At 38.8% G+C, this 19,889-nt stretch overlaps 2 protein-coding genes across 14 annotated transcripts in view; one reads left to right on the top strand and one right to left on the bottom strand.

Annotated features, from left to right (window-relative positions):
- Nucleotides 1–4,711, top strand: part of ehbp1l1a (EH domain binding protein 1-like 1a) — a 49,553-nt gene extending 44,842 nt beyond the window's left edge. For all 13 annotated transcript variants that reach the window (XM_080792053.1, XM_080792054.1, XM_080792055.1 and 10 more), the window contains 2 exons: nucleotides 943–1,057; nucleotides 2,112–4,711. In XM_080792053.1, the coding sequence (XP_080648179.1) occupies nucleotides 943–1,057; nucleotides 2,112–2,202 (206 nt within the window). In that variant the 3' untranslated portion in view covers nucleotides 2,203–4,711. The remainder of the gene's footprint in view (nucleotides 1–942; nucleotides 1,058–2,111) is intronic.
- Nucleotides 4,712–9,515: 4,804 nt separating this feature from the next.
- On the bottom strand, nucleotides 9,516–12,333 carry LOC308335287 (uncharacterized protein; the record flags this gene model as incomplete). Its single annotated transcript, XM_080792305.1, has 4 exons — nucleotides 11,994–12,333; nucleotides 10,827–11,000; nucleotides 9,666–9,712; nucleotides 9,516–9,602 (listed from the first exon to the last, which is right to left on the bottom strand). The coding sequence occupies exons 1-4, from the start codon at nucleotides 12,235–12,237 to the stop codon at nucleotides 9,516–9,518; spliced, it is 552 nt and encodes a 183-aa protein (XP_080648431.1). The 5' UTR covers nucleotides 12,238–12,333.
- Between the last annotated feature and the right edge of the window lie 7,556 nt (nucleotides 12,334–19,889).

A 19,889-nucleotide genomic window follows, 5' to 3' on the forward strand; every position in this document is an offset into this window, starting at 1 on the left:
GAAGACTGTCAAACCACCTGGCACTTTAAACAGATCCAGATAAGCCTCCCAAGGTCTTCAAATACCATAACTTTGTGCTCATTAAGCTGTGTACGTTAACCACCACAACATACAGTTTGACCAAACAATACGATACGTCCATCTATTTATAAATACTCTATACTTAAACAACTCTAGTGGTATTTATATTTTTTGTTTGTTTCATTGCATCTTGGTGTTTGTGTGTCTCCGATATCACCGGTGGTTTTTAGGAAGTATCTGTAATTCGGATGACGAAAGCGATATGAAACATCCTAGAAAAGAACTTCTCTATTTTCGGGGGTATTTTTACATTCAGTAGAAATGTCACTGGGTAAAGGACAAAACCACATAAACAAACAAGCCACTCTTAAAGTGCCAAGCGCAGGATAAAAGTGCTTCTCGGAGCACAGGCCTCTCCCAGGTCAGGTAATAGAAATCAATCTTAGCCAAAGCGTTTTGAGCTTGTGGATCTGCTACTTATGCTATTTTGGAGTGAATGAATCCTTAAAAAGTATCAGATTTGGAACATACAGTATGAAGTTTCCACTGGACTCAGACGATACACGCAGGGCGTTATGAAGCTGCATCTCATACGGCATAATAGACTGTGACAGGGCAAACAATTATGGCAGACAACATTGTTCGCTGTGCGTCACAGAAAAAGTGAAACCAATAAGAGTCACTTGTCCAACGGACAAGTAAAAATATAATGCACACGTCCGGAATGATTTTTTACTTGTCCTTGACAACAGGACAAGCCCTGGACTGTGATGTATTGTGTTGTATTTACTGGTCGACCAATAAATTACATACGGTACATTGTATTAGTTTGGCTCATTTCATTTAACAAGGCATGAGAAAAACACATACAGTACATACACTTAACAATGCAATGTTTTCCTCTATTATCTCCCTCTCCAGAGTGGCAGAAGACCCAGGCCCATAAGCACAGAGAACAGCTGCTTCTTCAGGAGTTGGTGTCTCTGGTCAACCAAAGAGACGAGCTGGTCCACAACATGGACGCTAAGGAACGAGGGTGAGACACATTGGATTTGCTTTGAGATCTCACAGATCTCACACGCATGTGTGAATGTGCAAGCATTGACCAGTGGCCAGTGTTGCTTTCTACTAGTCTGCTAGTCAGATTTTTAACCTGCTGTAGTTTTTCACCTGAAGTGGAAAACAATCGCGACAGCAACTCTGTTGCAAAACACACCAGGTGAGGTCACACCAAACTTTAATTCTGCCTATGAGGGTAGATAATGTTGCCATTGGGTGCTTTTTAATAGCATTGGCAGGATCGGATGGGAACGGATCAGTTTGGAGCCATTAGCAAATTTCTGGCAACAAAGGAAAGCTCTGTTCCTATTGAAAAGCATTGGCAGAATCCGCTCTCATAGGCAGTAATATAGGCTATACTTTTCACTAAGAGACAAGATGTAGGTGTTGGCTATCTAACAAGACAGGCATTAACAATAAATAACCTGGTCTGGGGTGAGGCTGCCCTCTCAGCACCCCTACATCTGGCAGATACGTATGCTGTCAGGTGAAATAGATAGAATACTTTATTGGCAACAGTTAAATCACTAATTAAAAGCACCAAAACGGATTAATCACAAAAAATCCAAAGCTTGTTTCCATTGTTATCCATTATAAAACAACATACAAACACAAAGAAAAATACTAATTTAGACTGTTATAAACAGTACACATAGGACAAGCGACTTAACAATGGCGCTACGAAAGAATGAGCCATCTGGATCCCAGAGGCAGTCCACTTTTACATTTTGAAACGAAGAAATATATTATTTTCATCCCAGAAAAGCAAAATATTTCTAAAATTTACCAAAAATGTAAGAAACAAAAAAACTAAAGGGACCCATAAAAATGTGTCCGCGACCCACAAATGGGTCCCGACCCAGTGTTTGGGAACCAGTGGTCTCTACAACACCCTCCCCCAGACCAACCAGTTAAGGGTCAGCGGTGACACTGACTGCACGGAGGGAACAGGGAATTTGCATAATCGACTAAATGACCCGGGGGAAACAAACGGAAGACATTTTATGGATGTTTTCCCCCATGCGCTGCAGGGCCTTGGAGGAGGACGAACGGTTGGAGAGAGGTCTGGAGCAGAGGAGGAGGAAGTACTCCAAACAACAGAAGGACTGTGTGGTGCAGTGAGCTGCACGGGGGGGTACAGTGGGTTGGACTGATCAGAGAGACCCTCTGAAGTCTGAAGTCAAGTCAATTGTACTTGTATCACAGCAGAATCACAGCAAAGGTTGTCTCGTGACACATTACATTACAACACTCTTTACAATTCAACCCGTGAGCAAACGGCAGGCAATGGCAGCGAGGGAAGAAGAAACCTTGAGCTGAAAGAGAGAGAGGGGGGGGCGACAGACACAGAGATGGATAACCGGAAACAGTAATAGCAATAACGAATATAGTAGTCCACAGCCATAATCCATGGAAAGCACAAAAACCCCAGGGAAGAAGTCAAGTTAATAACATGCCTGGATGGGATATGAATCCTTACAGATGGAGAATGCGTAACGATGTTGGTGTTGTGCGCCGAACATAGTCGATCTAGGACAGGACAGTACATTGTGGTTTCTTTCATGTGCCCCCTACATGTCGTGTGTTATTGAATGGGCCTCCCGCCACACAGGAAAGTTGACCACTTTTTTCTGGTTTTGAGTGTGGATTCCTTGCAGATTTTCTTTTGTTAGGTCATGCCACAGACACTTTGTTTTGAATGTAAAGTGTGCCGGTTGTAAATGTGTGCTTGTTGGTTAGATTTTTTTTGTTTCATAGATACAAGTTACTGAAAAGTTACTGAATTCATCACCATAATTGCCTTACTGTAGGTAGGATATATTGCAGTATACATGGTCATGCAGTTGATCTCACTGTCAAGTACCTGCATGTACTGTATACCATTTCTCAGTACAGTGTATGTAGAGGGGTGACCTCAAAGAAAGACATTTCGGACACGTCTTTTTAATTAATTGGGTGGGACGTGCATGTCGAGATAACAGAGGACAAGGTTTGGTAACTCGTGCAAAAAATGGGAAGTGATGTGTTGTTGACAAAGAAATTTGTACGTGTTACGCAAATCAAATGTTATTCTATAAGTTATTGAATTAATTTAAGGTTTTACGTTATTTATTGAGAATGCATCACCCAGAGAATCTGCCACTCACATGCTTTGTATTTCTTTTTGGGGGTTTTAGCCATAAGAAAACAATAAGAACCATGTTCTATTAACAGTATTTCTTCCAGCATCTTCCTTCTTTAGAGGATAGATTTTCACAGGGTGTACCTGTGTTACGAAGAACGCAGGTAACAATATTAATGTAAGCGGAGGGTCAATAATTATAACCTAGTCTATTTATCTGTTACTTTTAACATATGGTTTCATATTATGAAACTGTTTTTACACATATCTAGATTTTACATGAACGCTACAGTATGTTCTGTGACTTGTGTGAACAGAGATAATTTTGACCCTTGGGGAAACTTTCTCATTGAAGTGATGTTTAAAGCATTTTTCTTTTTACAACAATCCAACGCCAAACGCCTCATAATCACTATTTCAACCCTTTATTGAGGGAAAAGATTATATTTTTCCTGAAATGAGAAGGTGGACTGAACAGATTGTGCTTACAAACATCCACACCTGTGATTTTCTTTTCTCCAGAAGTTGGTCACTGAATGTTGAATCATTTGACCCTTTGTACAGTACACTATGTATGGTCCTGTTGATAACTGTACTCTGTATCATCGATGTCGGGTGGAAATGTTGTTTGTTCAAAACGGTTACTTTTCAGGAAATGAAAAACAGAACATGCATATCCCAATGGATCCAATGTAGTTACAGTTACATTCCATTGGTTAAATATGTATAAATATGTATTCAACCTGTCACCCCTATTTTGGGCATGTCATTATTGAAGAAAAATTTCAAACGTTTTCAAAACTAAAAATATGAATTATGGACATACAAGTTTTCCGCCTAACACAGACGATATATTTCCTGCCTTGTCCATGAACAAAAGCAATTAGTGTAATAGAGCAGCGGTAGGCTACCCCCATGTGCCAACACTGGCGTGTGAGAGTTTTCTTTTAAAATTAAATATTTAAAAAAGGTCCGTTACAATTAAGTCCCCCTCACATCTATACAAATTCAATCCTGCACATAATTCTACATTCATTCAAACTCCTAACTCTGACTGGGGATGGAGTCTGAGAGATGCAGGTGGATTATTCAGTTCGAGTCTAATGATCATTACATCCTGATGTGAAAGAAAGTATTTCTAAAGAACACATGGACAATCAAAATCACTTGGAAATATTTAATTTTGAAGTGGTGTCGTAATTAAACATGATGTTGATATGGTCAAATATAAATATGAAGAAAATGAAAACGTGTCAAAAAGATTGCCAACTCCTGTAATAGAGAACGTCAGTTTTGCTCTCTGGTTTCTGTGTTTTAGTTTGCAGTTAATTCCAGCCTGTGATCCCGTCATCACAATGCCATACTGTTGCATGTGGCAAACATTTGAAAAGATTTACAGGTTGTGTTTTTGTAACTGATTGCTGTTTTCGGAAAAGGTTTTGATTGTTGTTTTAATGTTTATATTTGCACTATTTGTAAAGATTTGGAAAATACAAAGCTATTTTAGATCTCTTTAAACTGATTGCTCCTTCATTTTACTCAGCCTTTATATTTTATTCGAAGATTATTATGTTTGTTTGTTTTTGGCGTTATTTTTTTTGCTTTATTCAGATAGTAGATACCAGTAATAGAGAGATAGCCACTGATTTATACTTGGATGTGCATTGTGCATCGCGCTGTTGCACACTGAAAATAGCCAATGTACAAGCCAACAACATGCTGCAGAGTCTTGTGAGCTTGTATATGTCCTATTGCTATTTCCAGTGCACAACACCGTCTGGCACACAACTAAATCGGCCTTAATTGGCACCCCAGTTTGTTACATGTGTGATGTGAATCTTTCTATAATGAATCTAGCATCCAGAGGCGACGGTATACACAGAGGTATACGTACATGGGGCGAGGCATGACATGCAGCACAAGACGGATCCCAATGGAGGCAGATCGTCTTAGGTCCCACTTGGAACGAAGAGGATTGAGTAAGTAAGTACACTTACATCTCATCTCTTGCTGCTTTTCACATCCATCCATGCACTTTGCCCATCTTGCTTAATTTCACCTCCTTTCACATCCTACCAAAATGCAAGATTATCACCTTTCAACTTTTCAAAACTCAGCTCAGTCCTGAGGGTTATTGCAGTTTGGGAATTTACATTCGTTTTTCCTTTTTCTTTCTTCAGTTTTTCAGAGTTTCAGAGTTTTAATTCGTTTTGTAATGTGGGGTATTTGTCAGACGTGAGATTTAAAAAGGTCAAGGTGTCAAGTGTGTTACAAAACGTCACATCGTCAACATCAGGCACATCATAAACATTGGAAGATAGATTTCATATCCACCCAACGCCCAACACCCACGCTTATTGTGTATTCAATATTTGTGTTTTTATTTTAATTTTTCACATGTGAGAGTAGAGAAACAGAAGAGATTTAGTAATTTAATAGAGAATAACAACAGCTTAATTTTACTTAGTAGGAAAATATGTGAAAGATTTCACGTAAATTGCACGCTGCGTTCATGATTTGAGGCTTTTTGTTTCAAAAGGGCCAATCCTGCAAACTTTGAAAGCCAATGTTAGCCAATTAGGATGGAAAATGAAATATCGGACAGATCCATTTTGAACACGTCCTTTGAATACGAAGGACGCCATATCAATAAATATCAATATCAATAAATAGTGAATAAATACATAAGCTTAAGCAACAAAATATAGTTTATTGTTTTATCAAGGTGGTACTGAACAGATCAGTGCAATTTTGTAGCAACAATTATAGGAATATATTCAGGATAGGTAGCCTATAAAGGACCTTCTGTATAAAAAAAACAATACTTACAAACTGCACAATACTTCAAAGAGAGATTTTTTGGGGGTGAACTATCCCTTTAAGATCTTTCAACCTGCTCTGCTTATCTTGGCCATGCCGTTCTGGCTGAACATCTGAACAACATTATTCGTGAATATTCATACATTTTAAACATATTCATGAATATTCATACACTAAACACATATTACTCCAGAAATATTTATTTTTTTTTCAAAAAGATCAAAAATAGCGTATGTACAAACTCAAAACACGTTCTCTGAGTTTAGAGCTGCTTTTTTTTATAAGGACTCAAGTATAGTTAAAGTTGTTCCCAACCTGTGGGTCAGGATCCCCTAGGGGCTACCGTCCACAGATGAATGAATTAATGAATGAATTTTATTTGTATAGCACCTTTCCAAACATATAGTTACAACGTGCTTTACAGACAGGTTATAAAACGGTAATCATAAAAACATCAAAACAACAAAGCATCAAAACATCAGAGACAATAAAACATGAAGAATATAACAGGTCAATAAAACAATTTTAAAAAACATATTAGGAAAAACACTTGACATACAGATGTGTTTTTAAAAGAAGGCACTGATTATGCTAATCTAAGGGCCAAGGGCAGGGAGTTCCGGAGCAAAGGTGCCCGAGCCGCAGATGACAGCAAATTGAAAAATACCAATAAAATAATTACAAAAAAAGCACTTACTGCATCAAAACTAATGCAACAAACTATACTATAGATAGGAGCCAAAAGGAAGCACGCACATCTCCAGAAATTCTACAGGTGCTGAACAAGAAATATACGTACAATGAAAACGAAGGGATGTCCGTACAGTTGTGCGGACAACCCTTCCTTTCAACAAACTATACTATAACATAAGAAAGAGGCAACACTTGTGAAAATCACTGATGTACAAGCTCACTTGTATAGCAGATGTACAAGCTCGCATAGCGTCAGCGTACATGGCACCAAGCTGTGACAGCTTGAATATCTTCTATTTTTGAACGCTTGAATCTAAAATGACACATGCTTTCCTGGTGTTAATGCGTTAAAGTGGTTATGGCTACAACAGTTTGTACTCAGTGGTCTAAAGTAATTGAGACTTTCACTTAAGTACAATTTTGCTGTATTTGTACTTTATTGAGTATTTCCAATTCAAATACTATAATTATTTCTACTCCACTACATCTCAGATCCTAATATTGTACTTTTACTCCACTGCATTTTTTTTGAAAACTTTAGTTACTAGTTACTTTGTACATTTGTATTATTATTACAGTAACAAGTAACTTCAGCCCAATATACATTTCGATCATTTGATCTACTAGCTAACATTACTGTGAGTCTGAAGCTTGTAGATCTGCAATTTTCAAAATATTTTTAGACATTTGAAAACTTGACATTCTACATAATGAGTACTTTTAATTTTGGTACTTTAAGTAAATCTTAATGCCAGAACTTTTGTAGGCCTACTTTTACTCAAGTGCATTTTGAATTCCGGTCTTTTACTTGCAACAGAGTATTTTTTATTCTGCAGTATTGATACTTTTACTTAAGTAAAAAGTATTATTTCCACCACTGTTTGTACTTAAATGTTTGGGTTTATATGATCTTCTTCTTCACTACTAATTACTACTGGAGCAGAACACTGGGCTGCAGTTTGATCAATGAAGTGAAAACCATCACTTCTCACAGATTGAGTATAATCTTGCAGAACATAACTCATCATACAATGTTCCAGGGTTAGTCCTGTGATTGTACGCTGCACAGTCTCCACGGGCACGGGGATATCCACTGCCCCAGTACCTGCACAATAAACAACAATGTATTGAACCACATGCACTCAGTCACTCACATACAGTGACTTTGATAGAATTACAATATAAAAACATGTCAAATGTCTCACTGTGTTGTCAGTGCTGTTCCATCCACCCACGTCCATCTGCCCCGAGTCCTGGTCAGACCAACCCATGAATAATCACCAACACGTCTCAATCCATCGATGAATACCTGATTATTTGTACATGATTGAATCATCATTAATTGTGTATGCAATACATTCACTTCTTCACTATAATCATGGAATTAGATCACATGCAACTATGTGGACAATCTGAGAACCCATCGTCAAAAAATGAGTCGTATCTGGATGATGGACACCTGGACACACTCACGCTCACACACTCACGCTCACACACTCATGCTCACACACACACACACACACACACACACACACACACACACACACACACACGGACACACACACACACACACACACACACACACACACACACACACACACACACACGGGGACAACTAACCTGTTCTTCTCCACTGTTAATTACCACCAGATCAGCTCCTTGTTTCTGACAGTACTTTCTACCATCCTTCCAGGTTTTAATTTGAGTAATTCTGTAGTAACAGCTGCATCCAAACTTCTTCCAATCAGTGGGACACGACTTGTCTAAAAACATCAAACAGGAGATTTACTGATGGATTTTCAATGTACTGATAATGAATTCTATGATTCTAACACATAGTTGTAATAATAATAGTAGTCAGAGATGTAGTGGATTGGAGGCTAAAACTATTCATCTATTATATCAATGGTGTTTTCTACTCCACACATTTACTCAAGTAAACTTTTCTGGTATTTGTACTTATTTGTACTTAGTTTATTTAAGTATTTAAATTTTGTGGTAGGCCTATGTAACATTACGCGGAAGCGTGGATTGAACCCGGGGGGCCGGGGCTCCCACTCACCAGACCAACAATTATTACAGACCAATAATTAGTAAGAAGAAAAACAAAACAAATAGTGTTGTATCTTGCTTTTATTTTCTTCTTTCAAATTATTTGATCGGCACAAAATATTGTGTTTGTTGTCATGATTTGTCACGATCCGAGTTGGCTTTGTCCGCGGCGTAACCGTCTTTATATAAATACTTTTTGAAAAGCCTATGGAAAAAATTAATGGAGAATAATTTCCTGTGCCACTCGTTGTTCTGAAAGGGGGCGGGACTGCAACGCTCTATAGGGCTGAGCCCGATTAGCAGGGCTGTTGCGGGCTGGGTCTTGGCTGCATGGGAGCTACACCTACTTCCTACTACTACTCCACTACATCCCAGAGGAAGATATTGTAGTTTTTACTCCACTACATTTATTTGACAGATTTAGTTATACTTTATAGATTTAGATTATTAATATTAAATCTATTTCAGCAGCCATCCCCATTGATGATGTCATTGGTAGGCAGGTTTCTGAACTGTCCACAGCCTAAGTAAGGAGACAGAGTGAGTAGACATAAATGATGCCATGTTATAATGAGCATTAGTGACGCCGATATATTACGTATATAAAGATGAGCTTGAAAACAGGTGACGTGCATCTTAAGGATAATGATTGTTCTATGATAGTTGTCATATACACCAGCAGTGATGAGCTTACTCAGAATCTCTACCTCTATATCCCAGATAATAATTAAAATATCAATGATATTATTTAAGTTATTTTGTATCTTCTCTCACTTGCTATCTGTGTCATCAGCTGGTTTACTTCACTTTGAAGCTGGTCCTTCTCCTGCGTCAGGTTGGTGTTGTCGGACTTTAGCCGGTTCTTCTCCAGCGTCAGGTTGGTGTTGTCCAAGCTCAGAGTATGGTAGTTGGACTTCAGCGTGTTATGATCACGTGCCAGGGTGTCGTTGACCATGATGTTACTGCAGGGTGAACGATCTGCGAAGGACAGAAATGGATGATAAAGACAGTTATCGCTGCAGTTCATGATGAGGTCAAGCATCTGTGGTGGAACACTTTATTTGAGAAGAAAATCTCAATGTTGTTAATTATCCTTTTTTCATGTGCATTGTCAACACTACTTTATTCATCATACTTTTCTGATGCATATCATGCAATGCAATAATACAAAAAGAAACGATGAATTTGATTACCAATTTTTTTAAATAATAATAATAATAAAAAAGTCAACATTTTGGGTTAAAGCTGTGGTGGCCTTAATTGTTTCCTGTATGCATCCAAGGAAGCTCTGAGAAGGAAGGGAAGTGGTCACGTGACTCGCCATGACACTTTCAGGACACATTCATGGGAGCCAAACTACCCGGAAGTTTGGCAGAATGCACCAGCTCATGAACAAACATTATTTATGAACAATTGAGACCTTTTGTAATATATAAAGTAATCACTTCTGGAAAATAACAGAAGACATGTAACACATTATTGTCTGCTGTGTTGTTATTCGATGTGTACACTGTGTAATTTTTATAGAGGTATGGTATCTAAAGAGCGCAAAGTACCTTTCTGAACGCACCAAGTATCGCAAGACTTCCCACCGTTTCCTGTCTGGCAGCCAAATATCGCGATACTTCGAAGCCAGCTGCTGTTTAGATCCTCAGATAAAATGATATACTGTGCACTCTGTGCACATCGAAAAGTAAGTGATTAGAAAACAACCTGTGATATGTCTTCTGTTATTTTCCAGAAGTGATTACTTTACAAAAGGTCTCAATTGTTCATAAATAATGTTTGTTATGAGCTGGTCCAGCCGGCTCCATTCACTGCCATGTAATCATTGCACTTCCGGTGTGAGTTTGGCTGCCATGAAAGTGTCCATGGAAGTGTCATGGCGCAGCCCAGTCACGTGACCACTTCCCTTCCTTCTCAGAGCTTCCTTGTATGCATCTACCTTTGTCCAGCACCAGCGAGGAACTGGATGTGCGCAAGACATCTGCTTTTTAAACAAGGCCTTAATAGTTGTCAGCTAGAAAATGTCAGGGAACAAACTCCATGCAATACTCACAGCTCACGCCCAGGCCTATGATCACACCCAGCAGTATCCCCAGACACCCAGCAGCAACCACTTCGAGAGGCCTTCTCAGACACGGCATCCCCAAACACCCTGCAGCAACCACTCCGAGAGGCCTCCTCTCTGTTTTAGAGCGCTGTCCTGAAACGGCTACTAGGTTTGCAGTGACTGATAGAGAGATAGAAAGAGAAAAACAAGACTGTAGTCTGTGAACCCCGGCCTGGCTAGAACTGAACAACAAATCTCTAAAACATCAAAGGAATTATAGTGAAGGATATTATTCCATAGAGCACCGAAGTCCTGACGTAACTCGCTCATCCCTTCGATTCCCCTGGTTCGCGGAAGTAATTTCTCTATGGTCCTGGAGAATAACATGGGGTGATCTACTATAAGCGTTGTGGTCCAAAAATAAACAAGCTGTCTCGGCGTTATTGTCAGGGAGGTGTCTCTGTATCGTTTCAGTCAGTCACTCATATATGATCCAGTCTGCTTCTAGCGAAAATGTAACTAATTCAGTAGCAGTAACATTAGCATTTTCTCAGTCAGTTGATTCTTCGTATCCATATGAGTGAAGCGGCCGGGATGACATGTTTATTTTTCAAACACAGTTCTTATATGAGGCGATCTAAAATCCCCCTATGGGGATTATAATGCAAATAAAAAGTACATGAACCTGTGGATTTGCGCCCTCTACCGATATTGACGTCAGACGTCGGTGCTCTATTGCAGTGCTGGATTGGAGGAGGGTGGAGACAGAGGCAATGGGCGGAAGGGAGACACCTGGCCTGGCTGGCCAGTGTCTTCCTCATCCAGGCCATGCTTCCACTATGCTCTCTCTCCATTCTTTCACAGGCTGCGGGAACGGCTACCGAAGAGCAACCTTGACTGTTTGTTTTGGCTGGCGTTTTGGGCCATTTTGAGTTGGAAACTTAAGACTAACACTTTTTAGTTACCTCCGGTCTGGTCTGCCAGGCTCTCAACCTTTTTTGTTATGGCCTTAGAGCCAGGCCATAAGAATGTGCACTTATTATATGTTTTGTGCTGCAAGAAATTCTGTATGAAATCTGAATAATCTTTTCTTGAATTGAGGACAGACAGTTGTAGTATGTTTACATGTTTAAAAAGGACTGTGACAAGGATTCACAACTTTATCAAACTCACCCTGAGCCTGTCTTCCTGCTGTGTTGTCCCTCATGTCCTCCTGTGGCCCAGGGACGCAGTCGTCCACACTCTGGTAGATGTCCACCACTCTCTCCTCCCAATCTACTCTCTGTCCTCTGTCTCCATCTCTCTTTCTCACCTTCTTTGTCATGTCTGGCTCGGCATAAATATGTGATTCTGTGTCTCCATCTCTCTTTCTCACCTTCTTTGTCATGTCTGGCTTGGCATAAATATCTGATTCCATAGAAGTACGAGAGCCTTGAAAATAAACAAATAAATAGTAACTACGTTGTATGAACTATATAACCATAACTAGCTTAGCAAAAATATCACCATGTCAGCCTGTTGGTTGGTTTGGCACAATGCCTTCATAGATAGCATTAAGGATGTACAAAACCTAAATTCTCAAACACAGGTTATGCAAACCCCCCCCTCCCCCCCATACAAACGGAAGCTAGAGGTGACCACAGTTTCACCATAGCTTCAACATCTGTCAAAAGGTACACAACCAACACCAAGTTACAAAGTTACACAATGAACGTGAAATGATGATAATAAGGAGTTTTAATAAGTAGTTACAGTTACATTCCATTGGTTAAATATGTATAAATATGTATTCAACCTGTCACCCCTATTTTGGGCATGTCATTATTGAAGAAAAATGTCAAACGTTTTCAAAACGCTTAAATCCTTTTAGAAAACCTAGCCTTAAAATTGGGCGTTCATTTATGAAAATAAAACTAAAAATATGAATTATGGACATACAAGTTTTCCGCCTAACACAGACGATATATTTCCTGCCTTGTCCGTGAACAAAAGCAATTAGTGTAATAGAGCAGCGGTAGGCTACCCCAATGTGCCAACACTGGCGTGTGAGAGTTTTCTTTTAAAATTAAATATTCAAAAAAGGTCCGTTACAATTAAGTCCCCCTCACATCTATACAAATTAAATCCTGCACATAATTCTACATTCATTCAAACTCCTAACTCTGACTGGGGATGGAGTCTGAGAGATGCAGGTGGATTATTCAGTTCGAGTCTAATGATCATTACATCCTGATGTGAAAGAAAGTATTTCTAAAGAACTCATGGACAATCAAAATCACTTGGAAATATTTAATTTTGAAGTGGTGTCGTAATTAAACATGATGTTGATATGGTAAAATATAAATATGAAGAAAATGAAAACCTGTCAAAAAGATTGTCAAAGAGATTGCCAACGCCTGTAATAGAGAACGTCAGTTTTGCTCTCTGGTTTCTGTGTTTTAGTTTGCAGTTAATTTCCAGCCTGTGATCCCGTCATCACAATGCCATACTGTTGCATGTGGCAACATTTGAAAAGATTTACAGGTTGTGTTTTTGTAACTGATTGCTGTTTTCGGAAAAGGTTTTGATTGTTGTTTTAATGTTATATTTGCACTATTTGTAAAGATTGGAAAATACAAAGCTATTTTAGATCTCTTTAAACTGATTGCTCCTTCATTTTACTCAGCCTTTATATTTTATTCTAAGATTATTATGTTTGTTTGTTTTGGGCGTTATTCTTTTGCTTTATTCAGATAGTAGATACCAGTAATAGAGAGATAGCCACTGATTTATACTTGGATGTGCATTGTGCATCACGCTGTTGCACACTGAAAATAGCCAATGTACAAGCCAACAACATGCTGCAGAGTCTTGTGAGCTTGTATATGTCCTATTGCTATTTCCAGTGCACAACACCGTCTGGCACACAACTAAATCAGCCTTAATTGGCACCCCAGTTTGTTACATGTGTGATGTGAATCTTTCTATAATAAATCTAGCATCCAGAGGCGACGGTATACACAGAGGTATACGTACATGGGGCGAGGCATGACATGCAGCACAAGACGGATCCCAATGGAGGCAGATCGTCTTAGGTCCCACTTGGAACGAAGAGGATTGAGTAAGTAAGTACACTTACATCTCATCTCTCTTGCTGCTTTTCACATCCATCCATGCACTTTGCCCATCTTGCTTAATTTCACCTCCTTTCACATCCTACCAAAATGCAAGATTATCACCTTTCAACTTTTCAAAACTCAGCTCAGTCCTGAGGGTTATTGCAGTTTGGGAATTAACATTCGTTTTTCCTTTTTCTTTTCAATTTCAGTTTTTCAGAGTTTCAGAGTTTTAATTCGTTTTGTAATGTGGGGTATTTGTCAGGCGTGAGATTTAAAAAGGTCAAGGTGTCAAGTGTGTTAGAAAACGTCACATCGTCAACATCAGGCACATCATAAACATTGGAAGATAGATTTCATATCCACCCAAAATACTAGGCTTATTGTGTATTCAATATTTGTGTTTTTATTTTAATTTTTCACATTAGAGAAACAGAAGAGATTTAGTAATTTAGTAGAGAATGACAGCTTAATTTTACTTAGTAGGAAAATATGTGAAAGATTTCACGTAAATTGCGCGCTGCGTTCATGATTTGAGGCTTTTTGTTTCAAAAGGGCCAATCCTGCAAACTTTGAAAGCCAATGTTAGCCAATTAGGATGGAAAATGAAATATCGGACAGATCCATTTTGAACACGTCCTTTGAATACGAAGGACGCCATATCAATAAATATCAATATCAATAAATAGTGAATAAATACATAAGCTTAAGCAACAAAATATAGTTTATTGTTTTATCAAGGTGGTACTGAACAGATCAGTGCAATTTTGTAGCAACAATTATAGGAATATATTCAGGATAGGTAGCCTATAAAGGACCTTCTGTATAAAAAAAACAATACTTACAAACTGCACAATACTTCAGAACAGTGAAATGTACATTGTGGTGCGCGATTAAAATGTGTAAATTTGCGTTATTTATTTTGATAAATGAATCAATAAAAATCCCTGCCCTAAATAAAGAGAGATTTATTGGGGGTGAACTATCCCTTTAAGATCTTTCAACCTGCTCTGCTTATCTTGGCCATGCCGTTCTGGCTGAACATCTGAACAACATTATTCGTGAATATTCATACATTTTAAACATATTCATGAATATTCATACACTAAACACATATTACTCCAGAAATATAAAAAATGTTCAAAAAGATCAAAAATAGCATATGTACAAACTCAAAACACGTTCTCTGAGTTCAGAGCGGCTTTTTTTATAGGGACTCAAGTATAGTTAAAGTGTTCCCAACCTGTGGGTCAGGATCTCCTGGGGGCTACCGTCCACAGATGAATGAATGAATTAATGAATGAATTTGATTTGTATAGCACCTTTCCAAACATATAGTTACAACGTGCTTTACAGACAGGTTATAAAAACAGTAATCATAAAAACATCAAAACAACAAAGCATCAAAACATCAGAGACAATAAAACATGAAGAAAATAACAGGTCAATAAAACAATTTACAAACAATATTAGGAAAAACACTTGGCATACAGAAAGCGTTTTAAAAGAAGGCACTGATTCTGCTAATCTAAGGGCCAAGGGCCAGGGAGTTCCAGAGCAAAGGTGCCCGAGCCGCAGATGACAGCAAATTGAAAAATACCAATAAAATAATTACAAAAAAAGCACTTACTGCATCAAAACTAATGCAACTAGGAGCCAAAAGGAAGCACGCACATCTCCAGACATTCTACAGGTGCTGAACAAGAAATATACGTACAATGAAAACGAAGGGATGTCCGTACAGTTGTGCGGACAACCCTTCCTTTGAACAAACTATACTATAACATAAGAAAGAGGCAACACTTGTGAAAATCACTGATGTACAAGCTCACTTGTATAGCAGATGTACAAGCTCGCATAGCGTCAGCGTACATGGCACCAAGCTGTGACAGCTTGAATATCTTCTATTTTTGAACGCTTGAATCTAAAATGACACATGCTTTCCTGGTGTTAATGCGTTAAAGTGGTTATGGCTACAACAGTTTGTACTCAGTGGTCTAAAGTAATTGAGACTTTCACTTAAGTACAATTTTGCTGTATTTGTACTTTATTGAGTATTTCCAATTGAAATTCTATAATTATTTCTACTCCACTACATCTCAGATCCTAATATTGTACTTTTTCTCCACTACATTGTTTTCGAAAACTTTAGTTACTAGTTACTTTGTACATTTGTATTATTATTACAGTAACAAGTAACTTCAGCCCAATATACATTTCGATCATTTGATCTACTAGCTAACATTACTGTGAGTCTGACGCATTGAGAGCTTGTAGATCTGCAATTTTCAAAATATTTTTAGACATTTGAAAACTTGAAATGATAGACATTCTACATAATGAATAGTGCATTTTGAATTCCGGTCTTTTACTTTTTTTTATTCTGCAGTATTGATACTTTTACTTAAGTAGAAATTATTATTTCCCCACTGTTTGTACTTAAATGTTTGGGTTTATATGATCTTCTTCTTCACTACTAATTACTACTGGAGCAGAACACTGGGCTGCAGTTTGATCAATGAAGTGAAAACCATCACTTCTCACAGATTGAGTATAAACTTGCAGTTGAACATAACTCATTATACAATGTTCCACGGTTAGTCCTGTGATCGTACGCTGCACAGTCTCCACGGCCACGGGGATATTCACTGCCCCAGTACCTGCACAATAAACAACAATGTATTGAACCACATGCACTCAGTCACTCACATACAGTGACTTTGATAGAATTACAATATAAAAACATGTCAAATGTCTCACTGTGTTGTCAGTGCTGTTCCATCCACCCACATCCATCTGCCCCGAGTCCTCTTCAGACCAATCCATGAATAATCACCAACAGGTCTCAATCCATCGATGAATACCTGATTATTTGTACATGATTGAATCATCATTAATTGTGTATGCAATACATTCACTTCTTCACTATAATCATGGAATTAGATCACATGCAACTATGTGGACAATCTGAGAACCCATCGTCAAAAAATAAAGAAAAATAGCACCCCATTTCCTTGAATCGTATCTGGATGATAGACACCTGGACACACTCACGCACACAGACACGGGGACACACAGACGCACATACACACACGGACACACACACACACACGGGGACACAACTAACCTTTTCCTCTCCACTGTTAATTACCACCAGATCAGCTCCTTTACTGTTACAGTAATCTCTACCATCCTTCCTGGTTTTCCTTTGAGTAGTTATGTAGTAACAGCTGCATCCAAACTTCTTCCAATCAGTGGGACACGACTCTAAAAACATCAAACAGGAGATTTACTGATGGATTTTCAATGTGCTGATAATGAATTCTAACACATAGTTGTAATAATAATAGTAGTCAGAGATGTAGTGGATTGGAGGCTAGAACTATTCATCTATTATATCAATGGTGTTTTCTACTCCACACATTTACTCAAGTAAACTTTTCTGGTATTTGTACTTATTTGTACTTAGTTATATTACTAATTATAATTAGTAATAATTACAATGTTTTGGCCAGATCAAATAATTAGTAAGAAGAAAAACAAAACAAATAGTGATGTATCCTGCCTTTATTTTCTTCTTTCAAATGATTTGATCGGCACAAAATATTGTGTTTGTTGTCATGATTTGTCACGATCCGAGTTGGCTTTGTCCGCGGCGTAACCGTTTTAATATAAATACTTTTTGAAAAGCCTATGGAGAAAATGAATCGAGAATCATTTCCTGGGCCACTCGTCGTTCTGAAAGGGGGCGGGACAGCGACGCTCTATAGGGCTGAGCCCGATTAGCAAGGCTGTTGCGGGCTGGGTCTTGGCTGCATGGGAGCTACACCTACTTCCTACTACTACTCCACTACATCCCAGAGGAAAATATTGTAGTTTTTACTCCACTACATCTATTTGACAGATTTAGTTATACTTTATAGATTTAGATTATTAATATTAAATCTATTTCAGCAGCCATCCCCATTGATGATGTCATTGGTAGGCAGGTTTCTGAACTGTCCACAGCCTAAGTAAGGAGACAGAGTGAGTAGACATAAATGATGCCATGTTATAATGAGCATTAGTGACGCCGATATATTACGTATATAAAGATGAGCTTGAAAACAGGTGACGTGCATCTTAAGAATAATGATTGTTCTATGATAGTTGTCATATACACCAGCAGTGATGAGCTTACTTGTGATGAGCTTACTAACACTTGTCTGTGTCTTCAGCTGGTTTACTTCACTTTGAAGCTGGTTCTTATCCTGCGTCAGATTGGTGTTGTCGGAATTTAGCCGGTTCTTCTCCAGCGTCAGGTTCATGTTGTCCGAGCTCAGAGTATGGTAGTTGGACTTCAGCGTGTTATGATCACGTGCCAGGGTGTCGTTGACCATGATGTCACTGCAGGGTGAGCGATCTGCGAAGGACAGAAATGGATGATAAAGACAGTTATCGCTGCTGTTCATGATGATTCATCTGTGGTGGAACACTTTATTTGAGAAGAAAATCTCAATGTTGTTAATTATCCTTTTTTCATGTGCATTGTCAACACTACTTTATTCATCATACTTTTCAGATGCATATCATGCAATAATACAAAAAGAAACGATGAATTTGATTACCAATTTTTTTAAATAATAATAATAATAAAAAAGTCAACATTTTGGGTTAAAGCTGTGGTGGCCTTAATTGTTTCCTGTATGCATCCAAGGAAGCTCTGAGAAGGAAGGGAAGTGGTCACGTGACTGGGCTGCGCCATGACACTTTCAGGACACTTTCATGGGAGCCAAACTACCCGGAAGTTTGGCAGAATGCACTGGAGTCACTGATGGCTCAGTGACCAGCTAATGAACAAACATTATTTATGAACAATTGAGACCTTTTGTAATATATAAAGTAATCACTTCTGGAAAATAACAGAAGACATGTAACACATTATTGTCTGCTGTGTTGTTATTCGATGTGTACACTGTGTAATTTTTATAGAGGTATGGGCCCTTATTTATCAACGCGGTGTACACCCAAAATTGGGTGTACACCGCGTTGATAAATAAGGGCCATGGTATCTAAAGAGCACAAAGTACCTTTCTGAACGCACCAAGTACCTTTCTGAACGCACCAAGTATCGCAAGACTTCCCACCGTTTCCTGTCTGGCAGCCAAATCTCGCGATACTTCGAAGCCAGCTGCTGTTTAGATCCTCAGATAAAATTATATACTGTGCACTCTGTGCACATCGAAAAGTAAGTGATTAGAAAACAACCTGTGATATGTCTTCTGTTATTTTCCAGAAGTGATTACTTTACAAAAGGTCTCAATTGTTCATAAATATTGTTTGTTATGAGCTGGTCCAGCCGGCTCCATTCACTGCCATGTAATCATTGCACTTCCGGTGTGAGTTTGGCTCCCATGAAAGTGTCCATGGAAGTGTCATGGCGCAGCCCAGTCACGTGACCACTTCCCTTCCTTCTCAGAGCTTCCTTGTATGCATCTACCTTTGTCCAGCACCAGCGAGGAACTGGATGTGCGCAAGACATCTGCTTTTTAAACAAGGCCTTAATAGTTGTCAGCTAGAAAATGTCAGGCAACAAACTCCATGCAATACTCACAGCTCACGCCCAGGCCTATGATCACACCCAGCAGTATCCCCAGACACCCAGCAGCAACCACTTCGAGAGGCCTTCTCAGACACGGCATCCCCAAACACCCTGCAGCAACCACTCCGAGAGGCCTCCTCTCTGTTTTAGAGCGCTGTCCTGAAACGTCTACTAGGTTTGCAGTGACTGATAGAGAGATAGAAAGAGAAAAACAAGACTGTAGTCTGTGAACCCCGGCCTGGCTAGAACTGAACAACAAATCTCTAAAACATCAAAGGAATTATAGTGAAGGATATTATTCCATAGAGCACCGAAGTCCTGACGTAACTCGCTCATCCCTTCGATTCCCCTGATTCGCGGAAGTAATTTCTCTATGGAGAATAACATGGGGTG

Source organism: Protomyctophum bolini (assembly GCF_963924005.1).
Source record: "Protomyctophum bolini genome assembly, chromosome: 20".
Classification (NCBI taxonomy): Eukaryota; Metazoa; Chordata; class Actinopteri; order Myctophiformes; family Myctophidae; genus Protomyctophum; species Protomyctophum bolini.